The sequence below is a fragment of the Sus scrofa genome, chromosome 12, assembly GCF_000003025.6.
Source record: "Sus scrofa isolate TJ Tabasco breed Duroc chromosome 12, Sscrofa11.1, whole genome shotgun sequence".
NCBI classification, from domain to species: Eukaryota; Metazoa; Chordata; class Mammalia; order Artiodactyla; family Suidae; genus Sus; species Sus scrofa.
The window spans coordinates 60,530,250-60,557,759 of NC_010454.4; the positions used below are offsets into that span (position 1 = coordinate 60,530,250).

Below are 27,510 nucleotides of genomic sequence, written 5' to 3' on the forward strand. Positions count from 1 at the left end.
GCCCCTTTGGGGCCTCCACTTTGTCATTGGGCCGCGGGCCACGGGCCGGGCGGGCCCAGACGGCAGCTTCCGGAAGCTGGTTGGCGCTTCTGCCTGTCAATCCGGCGGTCGCCTTGGCTACTGCGTCCGTCACCTAATCAGCGGCGGGCGGGCGGGCGGCGAGGACCTCCGAAGGCTGACCAGGTGGCTAAGTGAGTGCCTGAGTGGAGGCCCTACCGGAGGGAAGCCCTCAACGCGCAAGGAAACGCTCAGATTGCGGGGCTCAGAGCCCCGCCCCGTCGGCCGCAGACTCCGCCCCCTCGCCGCCGCCCGGCGTGGACGTTGCCCGAGTCACGTCCCGGCGGGGCGGCGCGTGCGCGGCCCTCCGCAGCCGGAGCCCCCAGGACGCCGGGGGAGCCCCGGGACTGGAGCGCTGGCGGCGGCGCTGCCCGGCGCCCAGGCCTTTGTTCAGACCCTTGCGGCCCCGCCTGACCGCCGGGCCTGCACGCGGGGTCGCCCTCGCCCCTCCTGGGTCTTCCGCCCGGGATGCCCGTCCCTCCCGCCCTCTCCTTCACTGTGGCTCTTTGAGGCTCAGCTCCCCCCTGTCTAGCAGCCTCCCCAGGTTGGCACTGAGATGCAGCGCTTCTTGGGTTTCCTGGCCTCGCCTCCCTGGCCGCTGTGCTCCCGGCCAGCTGCCTCTGCGCCCTGTCTACCCACCGCCGCCAGCTTGTCGCGGAGCCTGAGCTCCAGCTCCTGCAACCTGGCAGATGGGTGTTTGGGTCTGGACCCCCTGACCGGCTGTAGGACCCTGGGCGCGTGGCTTCCTCACTCGAGCCTCGCTCTTGTGGGTCTGAAACGAGAATGACATCAGTGCAGGGCCCACGTGTATGGTGCTGTGAGGATGAAGTCCCGTTCCTTGAGCAGATGGACCGCTGCCCTCAAGTCTCAGCTTGTTTCCTCGCCCTAAGCTGACAGGCCTTCAAGTCCCGTTGGGAGCTGGGGATTTGGCAAGGACAGGCCAGCAAGGCCTGTGGGAGGGGGATGCCTGGCCACTGTCCCCAAGCCCCCTACCCAGGGGACCCCCCCAAGCGGCAGCAGTAGGTGGCACCGCTGGTGGTGGGGTAGGAGGGCAGCTGCAGGTGGTTAGAAGGTGGCCAGGGGGTCTGGGCCATTCTGTGTGACCGACCCCCCAGCACAGGGGCCCACGGTCTGCACCTTGGGGGTTTGGCTGTGAAGCCTCAGGCCCTTCCAGAGCCCAGTGTCCACCTCTAAACTGGCCTCCAACAGGGGGCATCGGGCCCTGCTCACACCTCCTGGCACGGAGCTCACTACCTCAGTAATCAGAAAGTACTCCCAAAGAGCCTGGTAGAGCCCAGTTCGGCTCATGCAGGCAAACCTGGGGCCTACCTCCTCCCCAGGGCTCCCCCACCCTCGGGCGCTCCTCCCTGACTCCGACCATTTGCAGCCAGGGACCCTCCTCGCCAAGCCAGCCTGTGTCACAGGCAGCACAGCTCTGGAGCCCCCCTACCTGCATCTGAATCCTAACTGGGCCTGTTAACTGTTAGTTGCTTCACCTCTGTGCCCATGAAGACAGGCCGTGACTGTCTCTGTGCCCACGCTCCCCTCCTGCGTCGTTCTCACCCCGCACCAGGCTGGGAACCCTGGGGCTTGGCGACTCCTGCTCTGGCTCTCCCCACGGCCGCTCAGACTTCCTGTCTTTCTGGGTCGGGGGGAGGCAGCAAGGACTGACTCTCCTGTCACCCCTGAGTCTTCCTGCTCTGCCTTTCGGGGGATCCTTACCTCTGGTGGGGTGAGGGTGGGGCTCAGCCTGCTGAAGCTGCCACTGAGGCACCAGAGCAGCTGTTAAAGCCCCAGGGTCGCGGTTATCCGCTGCTTGTGGACCAGCCCTCCCCAAACTCCACCCTCAGTTATCATCCTGCTCAGGAATCTGCAGTGGGGGGGGTTGGCCTGTCCCATCTGGTTCCACTGGCACCTCGCTCACATGGCCCACGTGCTGTCTGAAACCCGGAAGGCCTCGCCCCGGGGCAGAGGCAGTCAGCAGGGGTAACTTGCTGGGCCCTGCGCTCCGGCTCCTCCTCCACTTCCCTCGCCTCCCGGGTCCTCTCAAGGCTGCTTCCAGGGAAGCCAGCCTACAGTGGTGATGGTGGGACAGCCCTGTGCCTACACACAGAGGGCTCTTCCTTGACCTCCCCGTCTCAGGAGGATCTGAGGGATCCCCCAGCCCTGCCCCTTGGACCTCCTAACTCTCCCAAGGTACCAACTTCTCCCCTCCCCGCCAGCACCACCAGCATCATGTGCCAGAGTTTCCCACTGCTGTTGCCCAGCCTCCCCTCTGGCCTCTCTGCCCTGTGGTCGGAATGACCTTTTCAGAGCACAGTCTGCGCAGATTCCCCCACACTCCCCCCATCGAAAAACCTTTGAAGACCCTTCATGGCTCCTGGGACGAAATCCTAGATCCTTAGTGTGTCCTGCACGGCCCTACCCAGCCCACCCTGGGTGGCCTCCTCCGTCGCAAGTAGGAACGCCACAGTAACGTCCACGCCGGGGTTCCTGCGCATGCCGTTCCTTCTGTCTGGAATGCTGTTCCCTCCCCCATCACCTAGCTCACTCTTAGTCACAGGTCTTACCCTGGTTTATACTTATTTAGCTGTGAGCAACTCCCAGGGCCTGGCATTTGCCTAGTACACCATAGGTGCTTCATAAGTACTGAATGCATCCATAAATCCTTCCTCTGACACAGTTGCTCCTGCCAATTGTGCCCCCACATACCTATCCAGCCGTCCTCTGCTAGGCTTAGGGCTCCTTTTCCCCAATTCCCCACACGCTCCCCAAGGCACCAGCACTTGGCATCAACTTTCATTTCTCCTTTCAAGTGACAAGTATTTTTTATGCACCTACTCTGTTAGGCAATGTCCTAGGCTCTGGGGGATACAGTAGGGAATAAACACTATTTTCTCTATTTAGAATGTTCACTCCCCTCCCCTCCATTTATTCCCAGAAAACTCCTCTTCATCCTTCAAAACCCAACCCCAATGTCTCATCCTCTGAGAAGCCCTTTCCCAGATTTCTCCCTCCCCAGCCACTGACATGAAACATCTCTCTCTCAACTATAGCACTCTCAAACCTTGCGTGGCCCATCCAGTGACAGGGGCCTGGGGTGGGGGACAGGGATCTCTGCTGGAAGCTCTGTTCAGTGGTCAACTGGGCCTCCAACTCCGCCTCCTCACTCAAGCTCAACAACTGCATGGAGAGTATGCTGCCAGGCGTACCTTTTATTTGCACAGTAACGACCAAGAGCCATGGATGCAAGCTCAGCGGCAGTGCCAGGGGGCACCCGGGGGAGCACAGATGAGGAGCTGGGACCTGGGGATGGAGCAGATCTGAACATCAGAGCCAGGCTAGGCTGGTGGTGTGGGCCTTCCCTGCCGCATCAGGGAGGCAGGGCAGGGCCACCATGGTGGGTGGCAGGAGGCCCCTGGTCAGTCTCCACGAGGCCCGCCTGCTCTCTGCCCAAGGCTGCGCCCTGCGATGCCATCCCCGCTCTGGACGGGTCTTCCCAGGTTCCTAGCCCGGCCCGCTGCACCGGCTGCCTCTCCATTTCCCCTCAGGTGCTGGCCCAGTCACTCCCCTGAGGCCACACAGCAAGCCTCCTGGCGGCGGGGCTGGGTCAGAGCAGCGTGATCTCGCTGGGGGGCAGCGTGAGCCGCTTCTCCCGGGCGCTGAGCAAGTTCTCCACGTGCACAGCCACCACACGACACAGCTCCAGGCCCTGCAGGAGACATGAGCGTTACCTGGCGGAGGCCGGGCTCCACCAGGACTAGCGGGGCCCACCTCCCTCCCCCTCTGAGCCCTTTTCCAGGGCCTGCCTTGCAGGGCTGTATTTTGCTACACATAAGCTCTTCAGGTTTAAAAGCTATCTGTCCCAGCAATAAATGGTTTCTAACTATGTGTTGCTGTTGAAGCGGAGAGTGAATTATCAGCGAGGAGGGGCAGGTAGGCTCTAGAAAGAGGTGATTTGTTTTTTTTTTTCTTTTTAGGGCCGCACCTGAGGCATATGGAGGCTCCCAGGCTAGGGGTCTAAGCATAGCTACAGATGCCGGCCTCCACCACAGCCACAGCAACGCGGGATCCTTAACCCACAGAGTGAGGCCAGGGATTGAACCCGCATCCTCATGGATCCTAGTCAGATTCATTTCCGCTGAGCCACGACGGGAACTCCCAGGAGGTGGTATTTGTGCTGGAACCCGAATAAGGGCAGAGGGATACTGGTGATGTCAGGGCGTCCCAGGTGGAGGGGACAGTGAGTGCTCAGGTCTGGTGCCAGGAGGGGGCAGGAGAGCAGAGGAGAGGGGTGACTGTGGAGGCCACAGAGGGAGAGGGAGGGGGGCAGGGGTGAGAAGGGGTCCTGGGTTGGGGGCCCGAGGGTTGGAGGTGAGAGCAGAGCTTTTGGGTCTCCAAGCGTCAGGCCTGGGGTGGGGGCAAGAGGCAGAAATAAGGGGGCTTCTTGGCAGAGCTGGGTTTGAAGCCTCAAGGCCAGAGGGGGTGCTGGGTGAGAGGGCCAGACGCAGCAACAGTTAGAGGTCGTCCGGGGAGGAGGCTCCAGAAAAGGAGCCCAAGCAGCAGTGGACAGGCAGGTTTGAGGAGGTGGGTTTGCTGTGGTGGGCGCTCAGATGGGGGGTCCTGGGAAGCAGGCTGAGCCGCAGGTAGGGCCTGGATTGGGGTGGCCACAGGAGCAGGCCCGGGATGCCGTGGGAAGTGGACTGGTCCCCAGCGCAGGCTTTCCAGGGAGCAAGGGGACTGTGGGTGCCCAATTCCAGCCTTGTCCCTCAGAGGCAGGGCTGGGGCAGTGGAGCCCCTCCCTGTTGCAGGTCCACCCAGGCAGGTCCAGACCCCTGGCTCGGGCAGACGCGAGGACCCAGCCCCGATTTGGCCCCTTCTCTGGACCTCGAACCCCTCTCTCCAATGGGGTGAGAACTCTGGCCCTGCCCCCATCCACAGGGGCGGTGAATGGGGCGGATTGACCTCTTGGCTCTTTTTATTTGGCAGTACCCGAGGCATGTGGAAGTTCCTGGGCCAGGGATCAAACCTGCGCCGTGGTTTCGGTCTGCCCCACAGCTGCATCAATCCAGGTCCCTGACCCATTGTGCCAAGGGAATTTCCCTTTATTTTTTCATTTTTATTTTTAATTTTTTTTTTTGGCGTTTTTAGGGCCACACCTGCAGCGCATGGAAGTTACCAGACTAGGGGTCCAATCAGAGCTACAGCTGCTGGCCTACACCTGAGCCACAGCAACTCGGGATCCGAGCTGCGTCTGTGACCTACACCACAGCTCACAGCCACACTGGATCACAGCCTCACTGGATCCACTGAGCAAGGCCAGCGATTGAACCCACAACCTCATGGTTTCTCGTCGGATTCATTTCTGCTGCACCACGACGGGAACTCCCAGGAATTTTCTTTTTTTAAAAATTTAAAGAGATTTTTTTAGCCCTTTTTTTTTTTGGTCTTTTCTAGGGCGCTCCCACGGCATATGGAGATCCCCAGGCGGGGTCTAATCGCAGCTGTAGCCACTGGCCTACGCCAGAGCCACAGCAACACAGGATCTGAGCCGCTTCTGCAACCTACACCACAGCTCACGGCAACGCTGGATCCTCAACCCACTGAGCAAGGCCAGGGATCGAACCCACAACCTCATGGTTCCTAGTCGGATTCATTCACCACTGTGCCATGACGGGAACTCCTAGCCCTGGTTTTGAAGCAGCAGCCACAGTTGCTGCACCTCTGAGAAGGTGGAGAGGGCCCTGGTCTCCCTGTCGCCGGGGAACCTCAGTCCCCACACCCTCAGCCCCAGGCCCCTCAGTCCATCCTCCAAGCCTCAGCCACAAACCTCCTATGTCCTCCTCTCTCCACCGGAGGGCGCCCCAGATCCAAGGATCCTCACGACCGCCCCTGGCCTGCCTGGGCTGCCCCAGTGCCCCGTCCAACTCCTCGCTGCTCTGTAAAGGACCTGGGCCCTCCCTCTCCCAGGAACCTCATCCAGGCGCCTCTCCAGGGGACCACCCGAATCACGGGCAGTTCTGGGCGGTGCTGGGTTAGTTCTGTCCCCTGCGCTGGGCTGCACGCTCCCTGGGGCACGGCCAGGACCGTGGAGAAGAGCCTGGTGAGCAGGGTGAGGGAGTGGGGCTGTGACCGGCCGGGCTGCCCGGCGGGGCGCACCTGCTCCAGCTGCAGCTGCACGGTGCGCTGGGCCGCCACATCCCCCAGCGCGATCTCCACGTACGGGCAGCTGGAGCTGGCCGTGGGCCGCTGGGTCCGCGTGGACTGGATCTCCTTCAGGGGAAACTGGACCATCAGCTCCTGGGGGAAGGGGGGTGGACGGGCTGCGGTGGGGGGGACCAGTCTCACCCACCCCTACCCCTCCTTGGGGGTCAGATCAGCAAGAGGCGCGAACACTCGTTCCCTAGTGACTTGCTGTGTGACCCGGAGTGAGCCCCTTCACCTCTGGGCCTCGCTGCTCACCTGTGAAGTCGACTCAAGTGCCCAGCATGCCAGGCACTGTTCTAAATGTCTGGGGTCCAGGGGTGCAGGAGATGCTGGCCGTGCCCTGACCTTCAGCTTAAAGGGGCCTCTTCACTGCCCCCCACCACCACCTGGAGCTTTCTTTCTGGCCCCAGGAACAAAGGCAGAGCACAAGCAGGGAAGGCCAGAGCGAGGCGGGGACCCAGCTTCCCGCCCACAGGATGCAGCATCCCAGAACCAGTGGCACCTGCTTGCTCACACATCCTGGGACCCTGGGGAACAACCCCTCCCGGTCTCACTCTCTCCCTCCAGTGTCCCCACATAAGCCCTGGAGCCCTCCCTTCAGTGCCCCCCCAGTCGGGGGGGAGAACTCAGAATGGGGGGGCGGTCCTTTTTGTCATAGACTGAATGGTGACCCCCGTCCCCATGTTGAAGGCCCCACCCAGCTCCCAGAAGGCGACTGCAGAGCAGGCCTTTGCCGAGGTGCCTGGTTGGAACCAGGGCTCATGCCAAGAGGGGCTGCGGGAGCACAGACCCCAGGGACGTGCACATGGAGACGGGGCCGGTGAGGACAGCAGGGCGGCTGTCTGCGAGCCCGGAGCCACGACCCTAATCCTGGGCATCCGGCCTCCAGGACCGGGACAAACAATTCCTGTCGCTGAAGCCCCGCCCCGCCCCACAGCCAGGGCCGACGAGGGCCACCTTCAGAGTTTAGCGTTTCACCTCCTTTCACACGAACACCAGCCCCCACCTGGCAGGTGAGGACGGGGGAGGGGCCGCGCCCAGAGTCCTGCAGGGGTAAGCGATGTCTCCTGGGGTGGGGGGATGCAGGGCCACATGAGGCCACTCACGTGGGTCTCCGTGCTGAGGAAGCTGAGGCCATTCTGGTTGACGGCCAGGATGCAGGGGGCCGGCACTGCCACGTTGCTGCAGCTCTGGACGAAGAAGAAGGAGGAGCCGAACAAGGGCGAGGCGCTGAGGAGGCCTGGGGGCGCGGGAGCCGTGGTCAGGGACACCCTCAGCCTGGGCGCCCAGCCCTGGCCGCCTGGGGCCTTCCTCCATCCCCCCACCCAGCTCTCCTCCCCCCAGAGCCCGGATGGGGCCATGGTGAGAACTTGGGAAGCAACACCACAGACACCTTTGTACCAGCGAAAGGTGCCTGCATCCCACCCCCTCAGCCAAGCCCCCCCCCCGCCCCGGCTCCTCTCCCCGGTTGGGTTGGCGTCCTTCTTACCCAGGAACTGGGCGCGCGCCTGGTGGGGGCTGAGCGCCTGCATCTGCTGCCGGTGCTGGCTGACCAGGTCGAGCCACGAGGCGCCGGCCACCGTGCGGTAGAGCTGGGCCGGGATGTACTCCTGAACCTCCCGCCTGGGTGAGGACGGAAACGCCGCCCTGAGCGCAGGCGGGGGCTCTGCCAACCTCCTGGACCACTACCCGCTGGGCGTGGGCCGGGTGCAGGATGGGCGGTGTGCTCAATACCGCTGGCCGGTACCCTAGGCTCCCTGTCTGCAGACACGGGAACAGAGGCTCTGAGAAGTTCATGACCCGTCCGAGGTCACACAGTGACTGAGAGAGTGGGGCCGAGGCTTGAACCCCAGGTGGCTTTGTCTCCCATAGCCCCCACCCCTGGGGAGAAGCCCAGGGTGGGAAAACATCAGAGTGGCAAAGCGACCGCCAGCGGCTGGCAGAGCAGGGCGGAGAATGCTGGGCTCCGGGCAGCCCCAGGGCCATCAGCCCCCACCCATCCAGGCCGCCCTGACATGTGCTGGCTCCCTCGGGACAGCCCCTGTGCCTCCGGACATCTGAAAATACCAACCACTGCTGGTCTGGCTGTCCTGGGCTGGGGAACGAGGCAGGAGCAGGTTCAAGGAACCCCACCCCGGCAAAGGCCCTCCAGGCAGCATCTTTCCTTCTTTGCACTGCTTGGGTAGGAGCCGGGCACGGGGACCAGCCTCCCAGGCCTAGAGCCCACCTACTAGCCGGGCCACCAACCCTCAGCCCTTCTCTGGGCCTCCGTTCCTCATCTGTGAAATAAAGAGCAGCTGGGAGGAGGAGCTAAGCCAAGGCGTGCAGAGCGCCTGCAAAGAGCTGGGAACTCCTCGACTGTCTTTAGCCAGGACTAGGCCCTGCACCCTTCACCTAAAATTATAGCAAGAGACGTTCCCGTTGTGGCTCAGCTGAAACGAACCCAGTCAGTATCCCTGAGGTTGCAGGTTCGATCCCTGGCCCCGCTCAGTGGGTTAAGGATCCATCGTTACCATGAGCTGTGGCGTAGGTCATAGATTCGGCTCGGAGCCAGCGCTGCTGTGGCTGCGGTGTAGGCCAGCAGCTGCAGCTCCAATGTGACCCCTAGCCTGGGAACCTCCTGTGGCCCTAAAAAAAAAATTATAACATCAAACGAGCTGTAGACATTGAGCCCTCACAGTATAACAGGCCCCAGGGCACATGCTGCCTCGTTTACACCAGGGGTTTGCAAGGTGTGGCCCAGGGTCTGGGAGGTCAAAGCCACCTCTGTGATAACCTGAGCTGTCACCGCCCCCCCCCCGTTCCCTCACAAGTGCACGGTGGAGTCTGCCAGTGTCTGCAAGACGTGGCCCCCCAGCAAACTGAGAAGCAGGGATGGGCCGCCAGCTGTCATCTATTAAGGCAGATGGTGCAGAGGTTTGCAAAATGTAAAACGGGGCCACCCTTCCCACTGGGGTTTTTGGGAAAATAGCTGTTTTTTCACGAATGATTCATATTAACTTGTAATGTTAACTAACATTATTTATACGGTAATTATCACAGAGGCACGTACGTCCACATGCAGTGCCCTTATTTTTAATTACTTAAGAAGTCAATATTTTAAGTTGTTTCTCAGTTCTAATTCTGAAGAACATAAATAGATCCACAGATGTGACCCACAGAAACTGAAGCTCTTTGGGGCCGATTTTTTTTTTTTTTTTTTTTTTTTTTGGCCATGCCTGCGACACACAGAAGTTCCAGGCCAGGAATACTAGAGTCCCTTTTTTTTTTTTTTTTTTTTTTGGCTTTTTAGGGTCGCACCTAGGACATATGGAGGTTTCCAGGCTAGGGGTCAAATAAAAACTACGGCTGCCAGCCTACACCACAGCCACAGCAATGCGGGATCTGAGCCGCGTCTGCAACCTACACCACAGCTCAAGGCAACTCTGGATCCTTCACCCACTGAGCGAGGCCAGGGATCGAACCCGCAACCTCATGGTTCCTAGTTGGATTTGTTTCTGCTGCGCCACGATGGGAACTCCCTGGAGTCTGGAGCTGGAGAGTCTGAGGAGCTTTCACACCTCACGTCTCTGAGAACAGTTTAAATGCTGCCTGGCAAGTGTTTTAAGGAACCCCCCATCGTGGGAAACACCGAAGTGTTGCCAGCACAGAAACGTCCACCCCGATGCAGGTGACATCGAGGTGAACACGTCTGTGTCCAGATCTCTGCGTGGCCGAGTGTATTTCCTGGACCCCGGGGTGTGTGTCCTGAAAACTTTTTAACACTCAGTTTGCTCTGGGCCATTAGCGGAAGTGACCTGCTGTGCCAGGAGCGGGGTCTCCGCGTGCACGGCCAGGCTAGGACCAGCCTCGTGGCCAGGCCAGGCCAGGCCTTTAGAACACCTTGGCAGCCGGGGTGCTGCCCTGGGCAAGTCAGGGCGGGGGCAGCTGGTGCTCACACGCTGGGCAGGTAGAAGTGGTCCTTGGCCCGGTGCTGCAGTGCCGCCAGCTTGGACACCTGCTGGAGCTGCTGCTCGCTGGGCCGGCCGGGCGGCGTGCTGCTGAAGAGGCCTTTCAGGTAGTCAGGCAGCACCTGCAGGGGGCACGCGGGGGAAGGGCAGCAGGCTGGGGGCACAGACACAAACCCCAAACACTTCCGGCCCCGCTCGCTTCTGGGGGTGGTGGCCTATCACTTCTCTGGGCTTCAGGGAACAATGACAGAGGCACATGAGGGTGACCGGGATGGCTGTGGCCCAGAAGCCACGCGGGAGGCCCCACGGTCCCGGGGGGTGCCGCTGGCCCACAGGCCACAAGAGCCAAGTATCTGTACTCGGGGTGGCCGAAGCTTCGGCCCAGCTTCAGAGACACAGGTGCTCGCTCTGAGCACGTCCATCAGCGTCAGCACAGGAGGGAAAAGCAGATTTGGGCAGCTCCTGATGGGCAGGACCCAGTCTCAAAGCAGTGACAGCAAGACAAAACGGACAGGGCCAGGCCAAGGCTTGGAGCGAGGGCCAGGCCAAGTGCTCAGAGCCGGAGGAAGGAAGTCCGGGCAGCTTCCTGCAGCCGTGCCCAGGGTGACCTCCCTGGGAGGACTCAGATAAGCAGAGCCAGGACCGGCGGCGGCGAGACGGCAAGTGCAAAGCCCTGTGTGTCAGGGAGCGAGGCGGAGGGGAGGGCGCGCTGGCTCGGGGAGGCCAGGCAGGGAGCAGCGGCCTCGGGGCAGCAATGTCAGCGGGGCCCAGTCACAGCGGAGGCCCCAAAGAGTCTGAGCTCACAGCCCCTGGGAGCCCAGGAGGTCCCCGGCCTCGGAGTGGCCCCCGTGCTGACCTGGTTGTAGTGCAAGGTCACGTAGAGCTCGTTCTCAAACTTGAGCGGCTGATCCCAAAGCAGGCGCCGGAACCACAGCATGTAGCCGCCTTCCACCTGCTCCATCTCCGAGGCCACGTCCAGGATGTAGGCGCGGCGGCTGAGCGGGCACACGTGCTGGCCTGCGGGCAGCCGGGACGGCTGGGTGGGCACATGCTGCAAGCCCCCACCCCATCCCAGGCACAGGAGAGCACGACTGCGGGATCGGGTGACGCTGGGGACCACAGGTGGCAAGAGCTCCAGCTCCGCGGCAGCCCAGCTGGGCCTGGGGAGGGGCCTGGTTATGCCCAGGGAGCCCGGCCCTCTCCGCAGCCGCCCGGGGCAGGGAGAGGCCAGGAGGACTCAGGTCCTGCGTGCCAGCCACCACCGCCTTTCTGCAGAACTTCAGGGCAGCCCTGCCAGGCCTCTGAGGTGGGCGTGGGGCGGCGGGGCCGCGGCGCTCCTGGGCCGAGACCTGTACAGAGGCTTAGCTCTGTATTGTCCGAACTGCCGTTCTGCCCCTGCCACGCCTCCCGCACAACTGCACCAAAGAGAGGGGCTGAGGCGCGGTGCCAGAGTCCAGACTGCCTGGGTTCAAATCCCGGCTGTGGGACGTCGCCTAAGTCCCTTCACTCTGGCAGGCTGCGTGATGGCCCGGCCTCGGTCACGTCCTAATCCCCCCACCCAAGACTGTGTACCTTCACAGCAAAGGGGACCCTGAGACATGACGGGGCCCAAGGTCCTGGGGCGGGGAGACCATGCTGGGTCACCCACGGGGACCCCAGGTCGTCTCAAGGGCCCTGTGTGGAGGAGGCAGGAGGGTCAAAGAAAGCCACCCTGGGGGGGCTGCCCCGCTGGCCTTGAAGGTGGAGGAGGGGCCATGGGCCAAGGGGTGCGAACAGCCTCCAGAAGCTGGAAAGGCCAGGAGACTCCCTCCTACAGCCCCCGGAAGGAGCCGCCCCAAGGATGCTCCGACGTCAGCACTGCTGCCTGCAGGACCATAACGTAATAAACGTGTGTCTTTTTAAGGCGCGTGGGTGATTTGCTGCGGCACCAACAGGAGGCCTCCCTGGGCCTCGGTTTTCCTATCTGTCAATGGGATTCCCGTTAAAGCAACTTAGGAGATGAAACGCTTTCAGCTGTGCCTGGGCCTGCACACCCGCTCCAGGAATCCCACTGCGGGGCCTTTTCCTCACGGCCTTCCCCTCCCCCCACGCCCTGGCTGGAGGCGGGTGACAGGGCTGAGGTGGCGGTTCAGGCCCAGGTGGCAGGGGACAGCCGGTCAGCGGTGCATGGAACTGACCGGCAGGCGGCAGGAGGAGAAACCCGTCCCTGGTGGGGGGCCACAGGCAGAAGGGGTTTGGCTGCACCGAGAAAGTTCTGGAAAGACCAGGGTGGGCTTTTGCGGCTATCAAGGCGTGAGAGGCAGGAAAGTGTATTTGGCTTGTGGGATCCAGGGGCCGAGTCCTATTACGGGGAGCGCCTAGAGGCAGGGCCCCCTGAGCGGACCCCAAGGGGCAGAGGGGGGCATTCGAGGCCCTGTCTTTCCCGAACCGGCAGCCCAGACACACGCGCACACTACCACACCGAGGAGCACAGACGCAGGGCTGGGAGCCCGTGCTGAGGTGGGCTCCCTGGGGGCAGTGGCATCTGAGGTGGGCCTTCCCGGTGGGGTGGGCGCGGGAGCCCAGCGAGCCTCCTCCCTGGACACTCACCTCGGTGGGTGACGACAAAGACGACGTACTCACTGAAGGCCTCGGGGCGCGTCAGGGCCATCTCGGCACAGAGCTCCTCCACCACGTCCAGGGCCACCTGCGGGGTGGGACGAGTGGGGCTGCGAGGGCCCGGCCGACCCCTGTCCCCAGCCCGCCCAGCCCCTGGGGCCAGGGGAGGCCCAAGGCCGCGGGGAGTCGGCCTCAGGCGGCGGGGGGGGGGGGGGGGGCCTCAGCGTCTGGAGCCTTTCCGACCCCGCTCCCCGAGGCTCGGCCTGCTCCTCAGCGCTGCCGTGTGGGGCAGCCTGCTGGGCGCAGAGCTCTCAGGGCCCATGCTGGAGGCGGGGGTCCCTGCCCGCCGGAGAGGCCCCCTCACTCACGGTGCACGTTTTGATTTTGAGATGGCGTTCGAGGCCTCCAGGGAGAAGAAAGAGCTGCCTCTTGGAGCTGCGGCCCGCCTGGGACAGGAGGGTGGGACAAGGGAGAGGCCGGGTCCCCTCCACGGGAGGCCCGGCCGGCGGCGGCGGCAGGCTTGCAGGGGCACCTGTGCCAACCGGGCAGGGTCTCTGGGCCAGGCCGCCTCCCTCCACCCGGCCCCCAGCCCCCACTTACCAGCAAGGCCCGGAGCTCCATGCTGCTGGGGAGCTCCAGCCGGCCGCCGAAGCGCAGCGTTTTCTGCAGGTTCTGCTCACAGGCCTTGGCGATCCCTGCAGAGACGGGAGTCAGGGCCCGGCCCGGGAGGGCAGGGAGGGGGGGCTGCCCTGGCCCCGGCCCCTGAGCCTCTTCAGTGGCTGCGGGGACGGTTCAGAGGGCAGTGATTTACCCCAGGCCAGAGCCAGAGTGTGAGAGCTGGATTCAAACCCACACCCCTGTGGCTAAGGGCCTCCCGCCTTGGCTCTCCAGGAGCCCTGGAAATAGCTCTGCCCGGGGGCGCTGACTGTGTGGCTATGGGGGCGCATGCAGCTGTGCCCACCGTCCCACACCCAGCGTCCCGGGGCAGAAGATCCCGTCGCGTCTCCGCATCTCTGGGTTCAGCGGTGCCCTGGCCCTGCTCCCGGGAGGCGGGAAGGCAGGCGTCCTGGGCGCACTCTGCTCCCTCCCTGGAGCAGAGTCCATATACCGCTGAGTCCAGGGGCTTGTTACTGAGTCCCAGGGGGATGCAGAGGCAGCGTGGGCTCCCCTGGCCTCTTTCTTAGGGGCCGTTCTGAAAACAAGGCTGGGGGTGAGCCTGCCCCTGTCTCCAAACGCCAAGGGGAAAAGGCCCAGACCCTGCCACCAGTCGTGGGCGCTGTCGCCCTGGCCCCGCTCAAGACCCTGGTTGATTCTCAAAGACCAGGCCACCTCCTTCTCGTCTCCCCGCACACATCACACATCTCCACCTCCGGGCCTTTACTCCCGCCCAGCCCCTAGAAATCCCTCCTGTGTGCTCACTACCTAGGGCAACGCTTCCTCCGGGAAGCCTTCCCTGATCACATCCTCCCCATTAGATCATGCCACCTGCTGGGTGGATCCGATCTGTGGAGCCCCCGCAAACGTTTGGCGAGGAGACTGACGTCAGCCGACGTTGCCGGGCGCCTGGGAAGGGCCAGGCCCTCCTGCCGGCTGCAGACAAGCCCTTGACCCTGGGTCCCCACTGGCCGGCCCCTCACCCTGGAAGGGCAGGCCCGGGGTCCGGCCCACATCTTGGAGGAAGCGAACGAGGTGCGGCTGGAGGACCTCGGAGCAGCTGTGGTAGGCAGCCACGATGTACAGCAGCCTCCAGCCTCGCTGGCAGCTGTCCCTGCAAGGACACACATGGGGCGCCATTTAGGGGCCACTGCGCTGCTGTGCCCTGCCAGGAGCCTCCCCGGCTCAGGCTACTCCCGTCTTCTAAGGGTGCTCCTCCCCATGCAGGAGGGGTGTCCCATGGGGGACCCAGTTGGGACGGAGGGAAGGAACGGGACGAGGCCCCCGACGTGCACGACGAACAAGCCTTCCCCAGCGGCATCTCTGGAGAGGGTGCTGCTGGGTGAAGGGGGGCCGCACCCTTTGCAGAGGTGGGGGCAGGCGAGGCTGGGTGGTCCCAAACTTCCTGGGGCAAGTAGACAGGAGGATGGCCCGGTGGTAACAGGTGCAGCACACGCTTTGGGCCCCTGCTGTGTGCCGGGAGTGTGCGGGCCACAGAGGCACCTTCACTGCCCTGGTTGAGGGTTTCACTCGTGGGAATCTCTGGTGCCGGGGGACCCCACCTGGGCTTCCTCTGGGAAACCACCCACTCCTCCCCAGGTCCCTGCAGTTTGCAGATGGGTAGACCCACGGCTCGGCTAGAATCAGAATAATGCCGCCCCTGGCCACAGTGATTGGTGTAGAGATGGGCATGGGAGCCAATAGAATTCGGCCTCCCGGAGTTCCCATCATGGCTCAGGGGAAACGGATTCCAGCATCCACGAGGACGCTGGTTCGATCCCTGGCCTCGCTCGGTGGGTTAAGGATCCAGAGTTGCTGTGAGCTGTGGTGTAGGTCGCAGAAGCGGCTCAGACCCCGCATTGCTGTGGCTGTGGTGTAGGCCGGCAGCTGTAGCTCCGATTAGACCCCTAGCCTGGGAACCTCCATATGCCGTGGGTGTGGCCCCCCCAAAAAAAAGAAAAGAAAAGAATTCAGCCTCCCTCTGGCTGTGGTGATTGGTTAGGGGTTGGGAACATGACCCAGGCCTAGCCAATCCAAGCTCTGTATCCTCAAGCCATTGTGGTTGGTGGCATGGGGCAGCCAGGCCAATAAGACTGGATTTGGGATTGTTTGCTGCAAGTATTGGGTCAATCTTGCTTTCCATGGGAAACATCTCCCCAGAGCTCAGTTATGGAATATGCTTCTTGGGAAAGACATCAACACAGAGGATCCTGCCAGACGAGGAAAGAGGGAAAAACTGCTTCCAAATAACCTCTGGATCCAACTATGCCTGAAGCCCTTCTGCCAAACTTTTCAGTTCCCGGAACCCTCTTTTGCTTAAACTAGATTAAATTGGGTTTCTGCCACTCGGAACCAAGAACCTGGCCTCACACGTTATCACTGCGTTTTACAGATGAGGTAACTGAAGCTCAGAGGCCAGAAAAGGTTTGTCCCAGACCAAGCAACTTCAGGCGTGCCCTGCCTATTGCGTGAGGAAGAGGATGAGGGAGAGCGAATCGGAGGGGTGGGCGGTGGGGGGCGGGCTGGGAGGTGGGAGGCTGACCCGGCCCCTCCTGGAGCATGGGCGCGGCAGGGGAGGGCAGACAGGGGCAAAGGTCCAGCCCACTCACTGCTTGGTGCTGCTGTTGTCTGTGATCTGCTTCACGACTTGGCAGTAACACTCGTCCCGCATGACCTCATGGTCCCTGCACAGCTGGAGGAGAGCAGGTCGGGCCACGGGTCACCCGCCTAGCTCGGAGGTACAGGGTGGGCACTCGGAGACAGGCCTGGTGCCCTTACAGACCCTCCCCACCCGTGGGGCGCCCTCCTCTTTGGCCCCAAGGTCCTGCGGCTCTGGCTGACGGATGGGAAGCGGGCCCAGGGCGGAGCTGCAAGGGGCTGGACTGACCTTCAGGAGGGTGCAGAGCACGTCCAGCTCGCTCTGGCCCTTCAGCGGGGCATCGCCCATGAACCGCATCACGGCTGGAGGAGACACCCAGCCCACTTGGGCCACCAGACCCCCAGCTGCCCGCCCACCTCCGGGGACCCCAGGGTTGGGCCCCTCCCAGAGGCTGTGGCCAGGGGTCAGGTCGGGGGGGGGGGGCTCCTCCTCTCTTCAGGGGCCCCACATCTGAGTTGAGGGAAGGGGTGGTGATGGGCAGGGGTCGCCATGCAAGGTCCCACCTGGCCGCCGTCCCAACCCCCACACCTAGAAACATGTCCGTGGCCATCTTGTTCAGGCTGCTGTCGCTGAGCTCAATGAGGGAGTCCTGGAGGGGGTCTGGGGGGAGAGGTGGGGTCAGGAGGGGCAGGCTCTGTGAGGGGGGCGGGGTGTGGGGGGAGGGGCAGGGTCTGTGGGGGAGGGGAGGGTCTGTGGGGGAGGGGGAGGGGAGGTCTGTGAGGGGTGGGGTCTGTGGGGCAGGGGAGGGTCTGTGGGCGGTCTGTGGGGGAGGGTAGGGTCTGGGGGAGGGTCAGGGTCTGTGGGGGGGGGGCTGTGGGGGAGGGGAGGACCTGGGGGAGGGTCAGGGTCTGTGGGGGGGTCTGTGGGGGAGGGGAGGGTCTGGGTTGGAGGATCAGGGTCTGTGGGGGGGAGGTGGGGTCAGGAGGGAAGGGCAGGCCCTCGGTGAGGGGGCGGAGCTGGCGTCCCTGAAGGGCGGGGTCTGCGAGGTGGGGTGGGGTCAGCAGGCACAGGCTCTGTGAGGGGGCGGGGTCTGTGGGTGGGGTGGGGTCAGGAGGGTCTGCCGTGACTCCTGTCTTACAACGGGAGGGTCTACACCCCAAAAAGGCAGCTGGCCAACAATGGGGAGAAGCTGCCTCTAGGGGGAGTAGAGGCCCTCGGGGTGCTGGGTACTGGGGTCCCCTGAAGGCAAGGCTGCTCGGCCCTCAGGCCTTGGGGGGGCTCTTGCGCCACCACTTTACAGAGGGGAAAGGGCCTGGGCTGGACACCTTGGTGAAGCAAAGCATGTCCTCCAGGGTTCCCGACTCGCGGCCCTCCTTGGACTTGAGCCTGAGGCCGTCCCTGCAACAGGACGGGGCTGTGACGGTCTCGTCTCCAAGCCCTCCCCACACGGGGCGGGGCCTGAGCAGAAGGGGCGCAGGCAGCCCCCCCCCCCCCCCCCCCGGGCCCTTCTCACTGCCCGCCCCTCCCCGCCAGAAGGGGGCCTCCCCGCTCGCTCCGGCCGCTGCAAGAGGTCCCGGAAGGTCCCCACTACTCACTGGGGTCTCCTCTGAGGCTCTCGGAAATACTTCTGGGCAAACTCGAGCATCGCGCACGGTGGGAGAGCCAGGCCGTCCTCCCCACGGTCAGCGGAGCCAGCCCTGACTGGGGGGCCCTGCAAGACGGCGGGGGGTCAACCCCGCAGGGTCGGGTCAGGCTGCCCCCCGGCCCCCCGTGGGACCCGCCTCCCCAACGGCCTGATCCAGAAGACCTCACCCCTCAGTATTTTGCCTCCGTCCACCCCTGGGCAAGCTTCCAGGCCCAGGCCTGAGTCTGCTCACTTGCCCCGCTGGCCCCGCCCACCTGGCCCCACCTGGCCAAGGTGGACTTTACCTGCTGGCTGGTCACAGCCCTTCTGCTGGACAGCCCCCACCGCCCACACCTCCAGCCACCTCTGCTCACATTCCCGGGGTCACACGCCTGGCTAGCCCCACCAGGTGGCCGGCTCCCAGGGTGGCATGCCCTTGGCTGACCCTGCTCCCTCGGCCTGGCCTCGCACTCTCACCTCCCTCCGACGGCCCACCTCCCGTGCAGCAGCGGTTGAGGCCACAGCGGCAGCCACTGCAGCGGCACGGCGCCGGCCCGGCTCAGTGGGCAGCTGCAGGAAGTCGGGGGCGGCTGCGGGCTGCACCAGCTCCGAAGGGAAGCGGCCCACGCGCCCGTGGATGGTCCCGAACCTCCAACCTAAGGGGCAGGAAGGGCTCTGGGCAGCGGGAAGGCCTCACCGGGGGCGTAAGGGGGCCTCAGGGATAAAGAGTGCGGGTGACGTGCCTCGGAGCCCTTTACAGAAGAGGACACGGGCTCAGGGCGGGGAGGCGGCGCTGAGAAGGGCGCCACACGTGGGGACCTTTGGGCCACAAACAGGGGGACCCTGCTGTCCAGAGAAACCCTGCAGCCCGATATGCAGGCAGGGGGCTGGGCTGCAGCCAGGCCGGACCCTTCCTGGCACTGGAGCTGCTCCGTGTGGGGTCCCCACTCTGGCAGCTGGATGAGGGTCCCGGGGTGCCCACCGAAGTCAGGGCCTCGGCGCCGCAGCTCCTCCAGGTACACGACCTTCTTGCCCACCACGCAGCCGGCGCTGTAGCCTGCGGGGGGGGCTCGTGTCAGCCCCGCCGGGAGGCCCCTGCCCCACCTCCCCCGCCGGGCCCACCCCTCCCCGGGGCACTGACCCGCTCGGGGGGGCTCTAGGGGCTGCAGGTGGATGATGTCACCCTTGTGGAAAGACAGCAGTGCCGGGTCCTCGGGCAGGAAGTTCCTCACAGCCACCACGAAGTCCGAGTCCTGGGTCAGCAGAGGCCGGCTGAGGGCTGCCGGCCCATCCCCCGCCAGAGCCAGGGCTGCCCGCCCCAGGAGGGGGACAGTGTGAGGGGACAGCAGAGCACAGGCCTGGCCCCTCCACCGGCCACCAAAGCCTCCGCACAGGGGCCGGGTGCTGGGCCTGGGGGAGCGTGGGGCCGGACGGCCACTGCGGTGGGCAGCGTGGCCCCTGCAGGAGGTGCCCAGAGGCCTCCGTGGAGGATCCTGCAGGAGTGGGGGGCGAGGCGGCACAGCCTGGGCCCAACCACTGCCACACACGGGCCTCGCGCCCCCCAGGCGGGCCTGGCCGGCACATGCCGGGTGCGGGTGCGGGAGCCCTGCTGTGGGCCTCCGTGGGCGGGCCCTGACCTTCTTCAGCTCCAGGATGAAGTCGTCCACCAGCGTCTTGACCTGGTGAGCTCGGGCGGAGAAGAGGATGAGCTTCTCGCTGGCCAGGTTGAACTCCAGCATGTTCTGGGAGGGAATGGCCACAAACAGGATGTCCGCGAAGCTGGGGGATGGCCAGGGGGCATGAGGGCAGGACCCAGCGGCCGGGGTGGCCCTCCGCCGCCCAGCGGGCCCCTCCCCGCCGGCCTGCGGCCCCCTGGGAGCCCACGACGGGCCCCCCGCCCCCCGACTCGGCCTTCGATTTATTTTTACGACTGTTGATGGACCTCCCAGGTTCCACCGACACACACCTCTCACCCACTGAGCAAACGCTCCATCTTTCAAAGCAAGAAGGAGGTCTCACCTGGCCGGCAGGCAAGGCCCTGTGCCCTGCTCTTTACCTAGGACACATGAGCCGCTGGCAGGGAGGGGTCTGGGAACTCAGGAAGGTCTCAGCTGAGACATCCCCCCCCACCCCGATTCTGAACTGCAGCTGAACTTGGCTGCCCCAGCAGTCGACCCCGCGGCTCAGGGAGCCTGGTGGGGGCAGGGCCCCCGGAGTGGGGGAGGGGGAGGGGGCTCCAGGCGCTCCGCCTCCTGGCTGTGTGACCCCAGACAGGTAAGGTCTCTCTCTGAGCTTGTCCCCCCATCTCTAAGGCGGGCTTGGTGAGAGGGCTTGGCAGGTGCAGGCGTGCCTCTGTAGCCGCAGGGACTGTTTCCGTGGCCCTTAGAGGGCATCAGAGTCCACGGGGCTCGAGTCCCTTGAGTAAAAGGCCTGGTATCTGCATATGTGCTCCACGCATGCCCCGCATGCTTGAAATCTCTGGATGATTTATATCTAATCCAACGTAAACGCGACGTGAATAGTTACAAAACCAACGTGGACGCTGTGCGACTAATTGCCAGTGAGGGGCAAATTCAAGTTTTGCTTTTTGGAACTTTCTGGAATGTTTTTCTGAACATCTTCCATCCAGGGTGGGGAGATCCCGTGGGCGTGGGGCCTGCGGGTACGAGGGCCGACTGGGCTCAGTCATCGGCTGTGAAAAGAGTCGGCGAGGAAAGCCTGGCGCCCAGCCGAGCCCAGCGTCCGGCCGCCCCGTTCCCGCCCGCTGCCACGCACCTGTAGGAGCGAAGGACCCGCAGCTGCCCGCCGGCCTCGCGGCTGCCCTTGGCCATCCGGAGAAGCTTGATACCCGTGTGGGACACAGCCAGGATCTGCACCCCGGTGCCCACGCTGCCCTGGGGAGGGGAAAAGGGGCAGGTGAGGCCCCCCCCAGCCCCACCCCTCGAGCCCCGGGTGGGCAGGGGGCGGGAGGGGCCCGCACCGTGGCCGGGAAGAGGCGGGAGAAGTAGACCTCCCAGCTGTCGCGTGCGGTGCTGACCACGGCCCGCTTCACGCTCTCCGTCACCAGGGGCCGCTGTGTGTCCAGCTGGTTCTGGGCTAAGGCACGCAGGTCGGGTCAGGACCCTCTCCCGGCCCCCTGCCCTCCCGCACTGCAGGGAGGGAGGCGACCCTCCACACAGAGCCATTGCACCGTCCTGTCCCCCGTGCCCAATGCTGGGAGACCGACGTCCAAACACAGGCTGGCGGGAGTCACAGCCCGTCAGACAGAGCCCATCGCAGAGGCCGAGGGCAGGCCGGGGGCCCCGGCTGGCTGCCCCTCCCTCCCCGCCCCCCAACCCCGTGGTACCAAACAGGGCTTTCATCTGGAGCCTCTCCTCCTCGGAGATGCGCAGGCAGGCCTCGGAGAGCGTGTCATGCAGGACCTGCGGGGCGAGTGCGCTGTGGGCAGCCGGGGACACCCCCACTGGGAGCCCAGGCTGGACTGTTCCAGGGGGACCGGGAACGGGGTTGGCTCTTTTTGTCTTTGCACCCGCGGCATAGGCTAGGGCTCAATTCCGGGCTCCAGCTGCCGGCCTGCACCACAGCCACAGCAATGTGGGATCTGAGCCGCATCTGTGACCCACACCACAGCTCATGGCAACACCAGATCCTTAAGCCCCTGCGCGAGGCCAGGGATGGAACTCACAGCCGCAGGAATACTCGTCAGATTCGCTACCGCGGTGCCGCGGCGGGAACTCCTCCGGGGGCCCCTCCGTGCAGGGTGAGTCATGGGTGCAAATCAGGCCTCCCTCACAAGGGCCCTCTGCCTCCTCACCTCCGCCCTCCCCGGCCTGGGTTTCCTCTCTATTAGATGGGGCTCAGGGTGAACCCCTGGGCCTTGTCCAGCTCAGACCTGCTATGGCCCCCCGACCCTGTCCTCGGTGAGGCCACAGCAGAACAGCCCCCCTCCTCATGTGGTCGAGGTCCCCGACCCGAGGGTGCAGTGCAGGAGCTGCAGCTGGACGGCCTCTGCGCCCACGGCCTGAGACCCTCACCTGGCGGAACAGGAGGTCCAGCTGCACAGGGTGGCTGTAGCTGTCCTTGGGGTAGAACACCTGTGGGGGCAGAGCTCAGCCAGGGCCTTCTGGAGGCGCCGCCCCACCCACAGCCCCCCTCACCCCGACCCTGGCTCAGCCCTGCCCGGCCCCCTGGGGCCCTCTGCCCCCGCCCCCCGCACCTCCTTCCGCAGGAAGATCCGCCAGGGGGCGTCCTGGTAGCCGTAGAAGTCGGGGTTAAGCAGGCGGTGCAGCTGGGTCTGCACGGGGTCCTCGGCCAGCTCCGGCTCCAGCGACCGTGAGGGCAGCGCTAGGGACGCAGGTGGAGGCGGGAGCAGGCTGGGGGAGCGGGCCTCCTCACCCCTGGTGTAGACACACCTGCTCACGCGGGCACACGTGCACACTCACACAGCCCAGCCCTTCATCCCACCCCGAGCCTCGCGTGCGCAGCCCGAGCCCGGGGCTGGGGAGACAAGGCGCCGCCCAGAGCAGAGACCCTGGCAGGTGTGGGAGGAACAGGCAGTTCAGAGAAGACGGAGCTCTCAGTGCTGGGGGCTGCGGTAAAGAAAACTGGGTGACTTAGGAACGTCTCGGGGGCTTCAGTCTGGGTGGCGGGCAGACCTCTCTGTGGAGGTGACATTTGCGACGTGAATGATGAGAAAGATCTTACAGGAAGAGCATTCTAGGCAGAGGGAACAGCCAAGGCAAAGGCCCTGAGGCAGGCGTGAGCTTGGGCTCTGGGCAGGCGAGGAGCAGAGTTGGGGGGGGGACACAGGAGGAGACAAGGCTGGGGACGTGGACGGATCAGGCCATGTCACGGGGGCCACAGTAGGGAGCCCGGAGTTTGTGCCAGGAGCCCCTAGAGCCTTGCGGCAGGGCATCACGTGAGCTATTTATCTGTTAAGATCACTGGGGCTCCCTCTGGGGGGTGGGGAACGTAGAGGCTGGGGCTCCAAGCGTGAGGCCAGAAGGCCTGGGCTTGTTTCCCTGGTCCAGTGCTCTTGAGCTGTGTGATCTTGGGTAAGTCACTTCACCTCTCTGTGCCTGTCTTCCCATCTGTAATGTCTATAGGCACAAATGATGCTGCGTTGAAGGGTCTTAGGAGGGTGTGGTGAAGCCAGGCTGGGCCTGGCCCGAAATCAGTGCTGATACAATCATGCAAAGATCTACGCAGAGGTCCACGAGACCCCAGAGATGTGGCCACACACACGCCACCCTCACACAGACCGAGAGTCAGCTGCGCTCACACACGCGTGCTCGGACACGTGCACACCTGCCCTCCCGTCCCCGCCCCCACCTGGCCCTCACCTGGCGTGGGCCCCATGGACGGCCTCACCGTGCTGGTCACTGGCTTCACCAGGGCCACGGCCTCTCTGGGGACCTGTCCCGCCCCAAAGAGAGTGCTCAGGGGCCGCTGGCTCCTGAGGCTCCCCGGGGCCCCCGCTTTGCTTCTGTCCCGCCCTGGCCCAGCCAGACCCCGCCCCTCACCTGCGTGCCAGGCGCTGCTGCCGGGTGACTCATCTGACCCTGCAGTATCATCAGGGCCTCCTCGTGGGGGTCGGGCCGCTTCACGAACACTCTCCCGCCGTCCTTCCTGGTGGGCTGGACACTGAGTCTCCTCTTCCCAAGCACAGACGCCCACCACAGGGAACTTCCTCCTCCACCCCCATCGCGAGAGCCCAGAGAGGAGCAGACGCGGGCGCGGGGTCACAGCACCACTCAGAGGGCGGTCTGGGTCCCCCTGTGCCCGAAGGCTCCTCTGGACCAGCTGTGTGCACAGACTCCCTCCCTAAAGGGGGCTGGGGGCGGGCATCCGCCAGGCCAGCAGACGGCACACCGGGGTGCGCAGGCCCGCCAGGAGGCCGCGTGTGCAGGGCGGCTGACCTGAGGGCCTCGGGCCGGGCTCCCCGGGGCGGCTGCTGGTACTGCCTGACGATGTCTTTGATCTGCTGCGTGGGCTGCGGGAAGCGCTCCGAGTTGAGCGTGGAGGACCGGGCCGGCTCCGGGCAGCGCGAGGCTGTGGCAGGCGGGCGGGCGGGGGCCAGGGTGAGACCACACTCCCAGTCCTGGCCTGGGAAGCCCCCGGCTGGGATGGGGCACTCACTGGTTTCTGGAGAAGCCCAGCCCTGCGCTAGAACGGGGGCAGCCACGGGCTTGGTCGGGGGCCTCAGGGCCTTGGCCGGAGGGGCAGGGGCCAAGGGCTTTGGAGCGCAGCGCAGGAGCACGGGCTTGGCCGGGGGTCCGCTGCCTACGAACTTCGGCAGAGCCTCTGGCGCTAGGGGTTTCTGTGGAGAGCAGGGGTGTGAGGCGGGCTTCCCAGGACCCGTCAGGCTGCTCTCAGGGACACTGTGTCGTCAGGAGGGGCTCGGAGAGGCACAGGGGTGCCCTGGGGGCTGGCTCACCTCTGGGGGCAGGGGCCTGGGGGCGGGACTCAGGGGCTGCTGCTGGAGCGCCATGGCCTGCAGGGTCATCTCGCGGGCCTGGGGAGAGGTGGTGGCAGTGACCAGGCAGGCCTGCCCAGGCTCCCCTGCCGCGGCCCGTCCAGACTCACCAGCAGCATCGCCTGCTTGTGGATGAAGGCTTGCTGCAGAGCCAACGTGGAGGCATCCAGGCCTGGAACTGGAGCAGGGGAGGCGGGGAGGCGGGGGGGGGGGCACGTCAGGAGGCGCCGATCCACAGGCGCAGGAGATGGGGGTGAGGACACCCTACCGTGTCCCCACCGGCGCCACCCCCCCACACCTGCAGCTGCTCTGTCCTAGGTCCAAAGGAGCCCCGAGAACCATGGGACCCCACCTTGCCCAACCCCGGACCCGACCAGGGCCGCCACTGACTTGGCTTTGGCTCTGGCTCTGGACGTCTCCCGGGGGCACCTTCGGCGCTGTTTCCGCCACCTCTGCCCGGCTGGCCTCCCCCTTTCATGCGGCAGGCAATGGCTATTGGCTTCTCCAGGTCCTGGGGCAGCAGGTGGCTCAAGTGAGTGACCTCCTCAAGGCTGTACTCCCAAGCTCCCCAGGCTCCAAGGCAACGGGCACCTGACACCGCCACTGCCCCCGTCCCGGGGCCTCCCACGGGCCAGCGTCTGATGAGTGCCCTGACTCTGCCACATGGCACCCAGTTGTCCCCTGCACCCTCACGAGCCTCAGCCCCCGCCCCCCAGAGGTGTAAACAGAAGCTCACGGGGGCCGTGCCCCCCTCAGGACTGCGTGTCACACCTGGGGAGTTGCTCCCAGGAGTTTCCGGAGTGAGCAAGGGTGACCCAGATGGGACATGCCACCTGGCTGTGAGTGGCTCCTGTGTCCCCCCACCCCCGCGTGTGGCCCAGCATGCACATGCCCCGATGTACCCCTACCGCGTCTCCGCAGGACAGCACGGGGTCAAAGAGGCTGTCCAGGTAGCAGTCCAGTCCCTGGCGGGGCCCAGCCAGCTCTCCAAGGCTGCCCAAGTCTGGACAGGCAGGGACACAGAGCTCAAGTCCTTTCCTCCCGCTGACCACCACCCCCAGGCCCCCTCCCACCAGACAGCGGCCACTGCGGTTGACCTTGGCGTGTCGCTGTCCCTCTCTGGGCCTCTGCCTCCCCATCTGTACCGTCCTCATCGTGGCTGCAGTAGCCGTCAGAGTCAGGCACGACGGGCACGTGACCTTGGGGCTGGGGCCGAGCGGGTGTGTCCTCGTCTGAGTCCCAGCTGTTCCCAAATACCCTGTGGGGGCAGAGAGCGCCGAGCGGTTGACCCCCAGAGACCCACGGCCCTCCCAGAAGCCTGGAGGTGGCGCCCTCTCCCTTTAAAGGCAGGATCCGGAGTTCCCATCGTGGCGCAGTGGTTAACGAATCCCACTAGGAACCATGAGGTTGCGGGTTCGGTCCCTGGCCTTGCTCAGTGGGTTGACGATCCGGCGTTGCCGTGAGCTGTGGTGTAGGTTGCAGACGCGGCTCGGATCCCGCGTTGCTGTGGCTCTGGCGTAGGCCAGTGGGGGCTACAGCTCTGACTGGACCCCTAGCCTGGGAACCTCCATATGCCGCGGGAGCGGCCCAAGAAATAGCAAAAAGACAAAAAAAATTAAAAAAATAAAGGCAGGATCCTTCGGGGAGCCCGTCCATGAGAACCGGAAGCGTAAGTTTAGCGTGCAGCCCCCCAGCACGTGGGATGGGCCTCGGGCCGGGAGGGGCCTCTGCCTCAGGCCGGGCGGCACCTACGCTCTGGGGCCTGCCCTGCCGGCCACCGGCCCCTCTGTGCCCACGATGAAGTAGGCCTTCTGTCGCGGGAAGTCCCGGAGCAGCTCGAGGTCCGACACCAGGTCCAGCACGTAGTCGTGGCCGGCCAGCTCTGCCCACTGGACCCCGTTCTTCAGGGCCACTGTCCAGCCCCGCCAGCCGTCGGCCAGCCCCCTGGGGACAGCACGTGGAGGGGTGGGAATGAGGCACAGAGCCAAGAGAGACCGCCTGGGGCGACCCTGGGATGGGAGCCAGACACCACGCATGAGCGGCGTGGACCATGCGGGCGCTGGGGGACCCGGCCTCCCGCCCCTCCCTCCCTCCTCCGGGTGGACAGGGGCGCGCCGGGCAGGGCACTCCAGGAGCCAACCTGTGCTTCAGAATGTCCGCAGCCACCTCCTCCCCCGTGCTCCAAGGGTGCACCGGGCAGGAAAACTGGTCACCTGGGCGGCGGCAGGGGCGGGGCTCAGGCTGGAGCGTCCCCCCCACTCTCGGCCTGGACCCTGAACTTGGACACTGACTGCTCCCCCCCAGGTCCAGCTCCCACAGCCACACGCCAAGCTCGCAGGGCGACCCCCAGCAGGCCCTCCCCAGCTTCAGAACGCCCCCTGCCCCACTTCTCCTAGTCCCCGGCTACTGGAACCTGCCGACTCCAGCAGCCCGAGGCCGGGAGAGGGCAGCTCACCGTTGAAGCAGCCCACATCCAGCGCCATCCCGGCCCGCTCCCGGGCTGCTGTCCACTCCAGCTGGGTCGGAGGGAAGGTGCGGGCGGCCGCGGAGCCCTGCTGTCGGGCCTGGCCCATGGCCTGCATGAGGCGATGTTGACACACGGCCTGGAAACCGTTCTGCCCGTGGTCAGACACGAACCTGGCGGGGAGGGATTGGCGCCAGGATGAAGGGGGGCTGAGGCTGGCCAGCGTGGGGGAGACCTAGGCTAGTCCGGGAGGCCCAGGCCAGCCCAGCGGGAGCTCTGAGGTTGGGCTGAAAACAATCAGCAGCCTGGAGCTCCAGGGCCAAGCTGGGAGGGTCCGGGCAGCCCAGAGGGTCTCGGGCCAGCAGAGGGTCCAGGCTGGCCCACTAATGCTTCTTGGAGCAGAACCTCACAGCCAGGGTGCAGCCTGCAGCAGGTGTGGGCAAAGGCCTGGCCCGGGGGCACCGTGCCCCTGTCCTGTCACCAGGCAACCCTGGGGGGGCACTGGTCCTCTCTGAGCTGCCTCCAACTTCTCGGCCCCACAGAGATGGCTATGAGGGTTCATCCTGACCCATGACCAGCCAGCCTGGCTCCCTGCCCCCTCCCAGCTGCTGGGGGCCCGGCCAGGGCAGCAGACCCCCAGCAGCTATGGGAGGGTCGCCCACAGTCAGGGAGTGTTCCCCCCACTGGCAGACTCACAGGACTGCCAAGGAGCTGCACCTGCTGCACGCGGCCTGTGGGGAGCTCACAGCCTCCCCGTGAGGTGAGTCCTATTACCATCCCTGACGTGCAGGTCAGGAAAGAGGCTCAGAGAGGGGCAGGCACCTGCCCCAGGCCACACAGCGGCTGAGCTAGGATTCGCACCCAAGGCCTGTCTGAGCGCCT

The 27,510-nt window shown here is 64.9% G+C and overlaps 1 protein-coding gene across 1 annotated transcript in view; it reads right to left on the reverse strand.

The window, feature by feature from the left end:
* MYO15A (myosin XVA) overlaps nt 3,253-27,510 on the reverse strand; it is a 49,144-nt gene continuing 24,886 nt past the window's right edge. Inside the window, exons 29-64 of the mRNA XM_021067996.1 lie at nt 26,620-26,801; nt 26,305-26,377; nt 25,917-26,108; nt 25,262-25,422; nt 25,073-25,167; nt 24,555-24,675; nt 24,275-24,342; nt 24,126-24,203; nt 23,828-24,008; nt 23,608-23,740; nt 23,212-23,317; nt 23,032-23,104; nt 21,906-22,033; nt 21,724-21,783; nt 21,036-21,111; nt 20,670-20,785; nt 20,465-20,583; nt 19,327-19,468; nt 18,831-18,942; nt 18,672-18,746; nt 18,167-18,345; nt 17,661-17,776; nt 17,384-17,463; nt 16,654-16,725; nt 16,354-16,427; nt 16,076-16,158; nt 14,450-14,580; nt 13,413-13,507; nt 13,181-13,258; nt 12,804-12,900; nt 11,071-11,231; nt 10,203-10,336; nt 7,754-7,887; nt 7,371-7,504; nt 6,217-6,357; nt 3,253-3,769 (exon numbers count right to left, since the gene is read on the reverse strand). Of these exons, the coding sequence (XP_020923655.1) occupies nt 3,668-3,769; nt 6,217-6,357; nt 7,371-7,504; nt 7,754-7,887; nt 10,203-10,336; nt 11,071-11,231; nt 12,804-12,900; nt 13,181-13,258; nt 13,413-13,507; nt 14,450-14,580; nt 16,076-16,158; nt 16,354-16,427; nt 16,654-16,725; nt 17,384-17,463; nt 17,661-17,776; nt 18,167-18,345; nt 18,672-18,746; nt 18,831-18,942; nt 19,327-19,468; nt 20,465-20,583; nt 20,670-20,785; nt 21,036-21,111; nt 21,724-21,783; nt 21,906-22,033; nt 23,032-23,104; nt 23,212-23,317; nt 23,608-23,740; nt 23,828-24,008; nt 24,126-24,203; nt 24,275-24,342; nt 24,555-24,675; nt 25,073-25,167; nt 25,262-25,422; nt 25,917-26,108; nt 26,305-26,377; nt 26,620-26,801 (4,102 nt within the window). The 3' untranslated portion in view covers nt 3,253-3,667. The remainder of the gene's footprint in view (nt 3,770-6,216; nt 6,358-7,370; nt 7,505-7,753; nt 7,888-10,202; nt 10,337-11,070; nt 11,232-12,803; nt 12,901-13,180; nt 13,259-13,412; nt 13,508-14,449; nt 14,581-16,075; nt 16,159-16,353; nt 16,428-16,653; nt 16,726-17,383; nt 17,464-17,660; nt 17,777-18,166; nt 18,346-18,671; nt 18,747-18,830; nt 18,943-19,326; nt 19,469-20,464; nt 20,584-20,669; nt 20,786-21,035; nt 21,112-21,723; nt 21,784-21,905; nt 22,034-23,031; nt 23,105-23,211; nt 23,318-23,607; nt 23,741-23,827; nt 24,009-24,125; nt 24,204-24,274; nt 24,343-24,554; nt 24,676-25,072; nt 25,168-25,261; nt 25,423-25,916; nt 26,109-26,304; nt 26,378-26,619; nt 26,802-27,510) is intronic.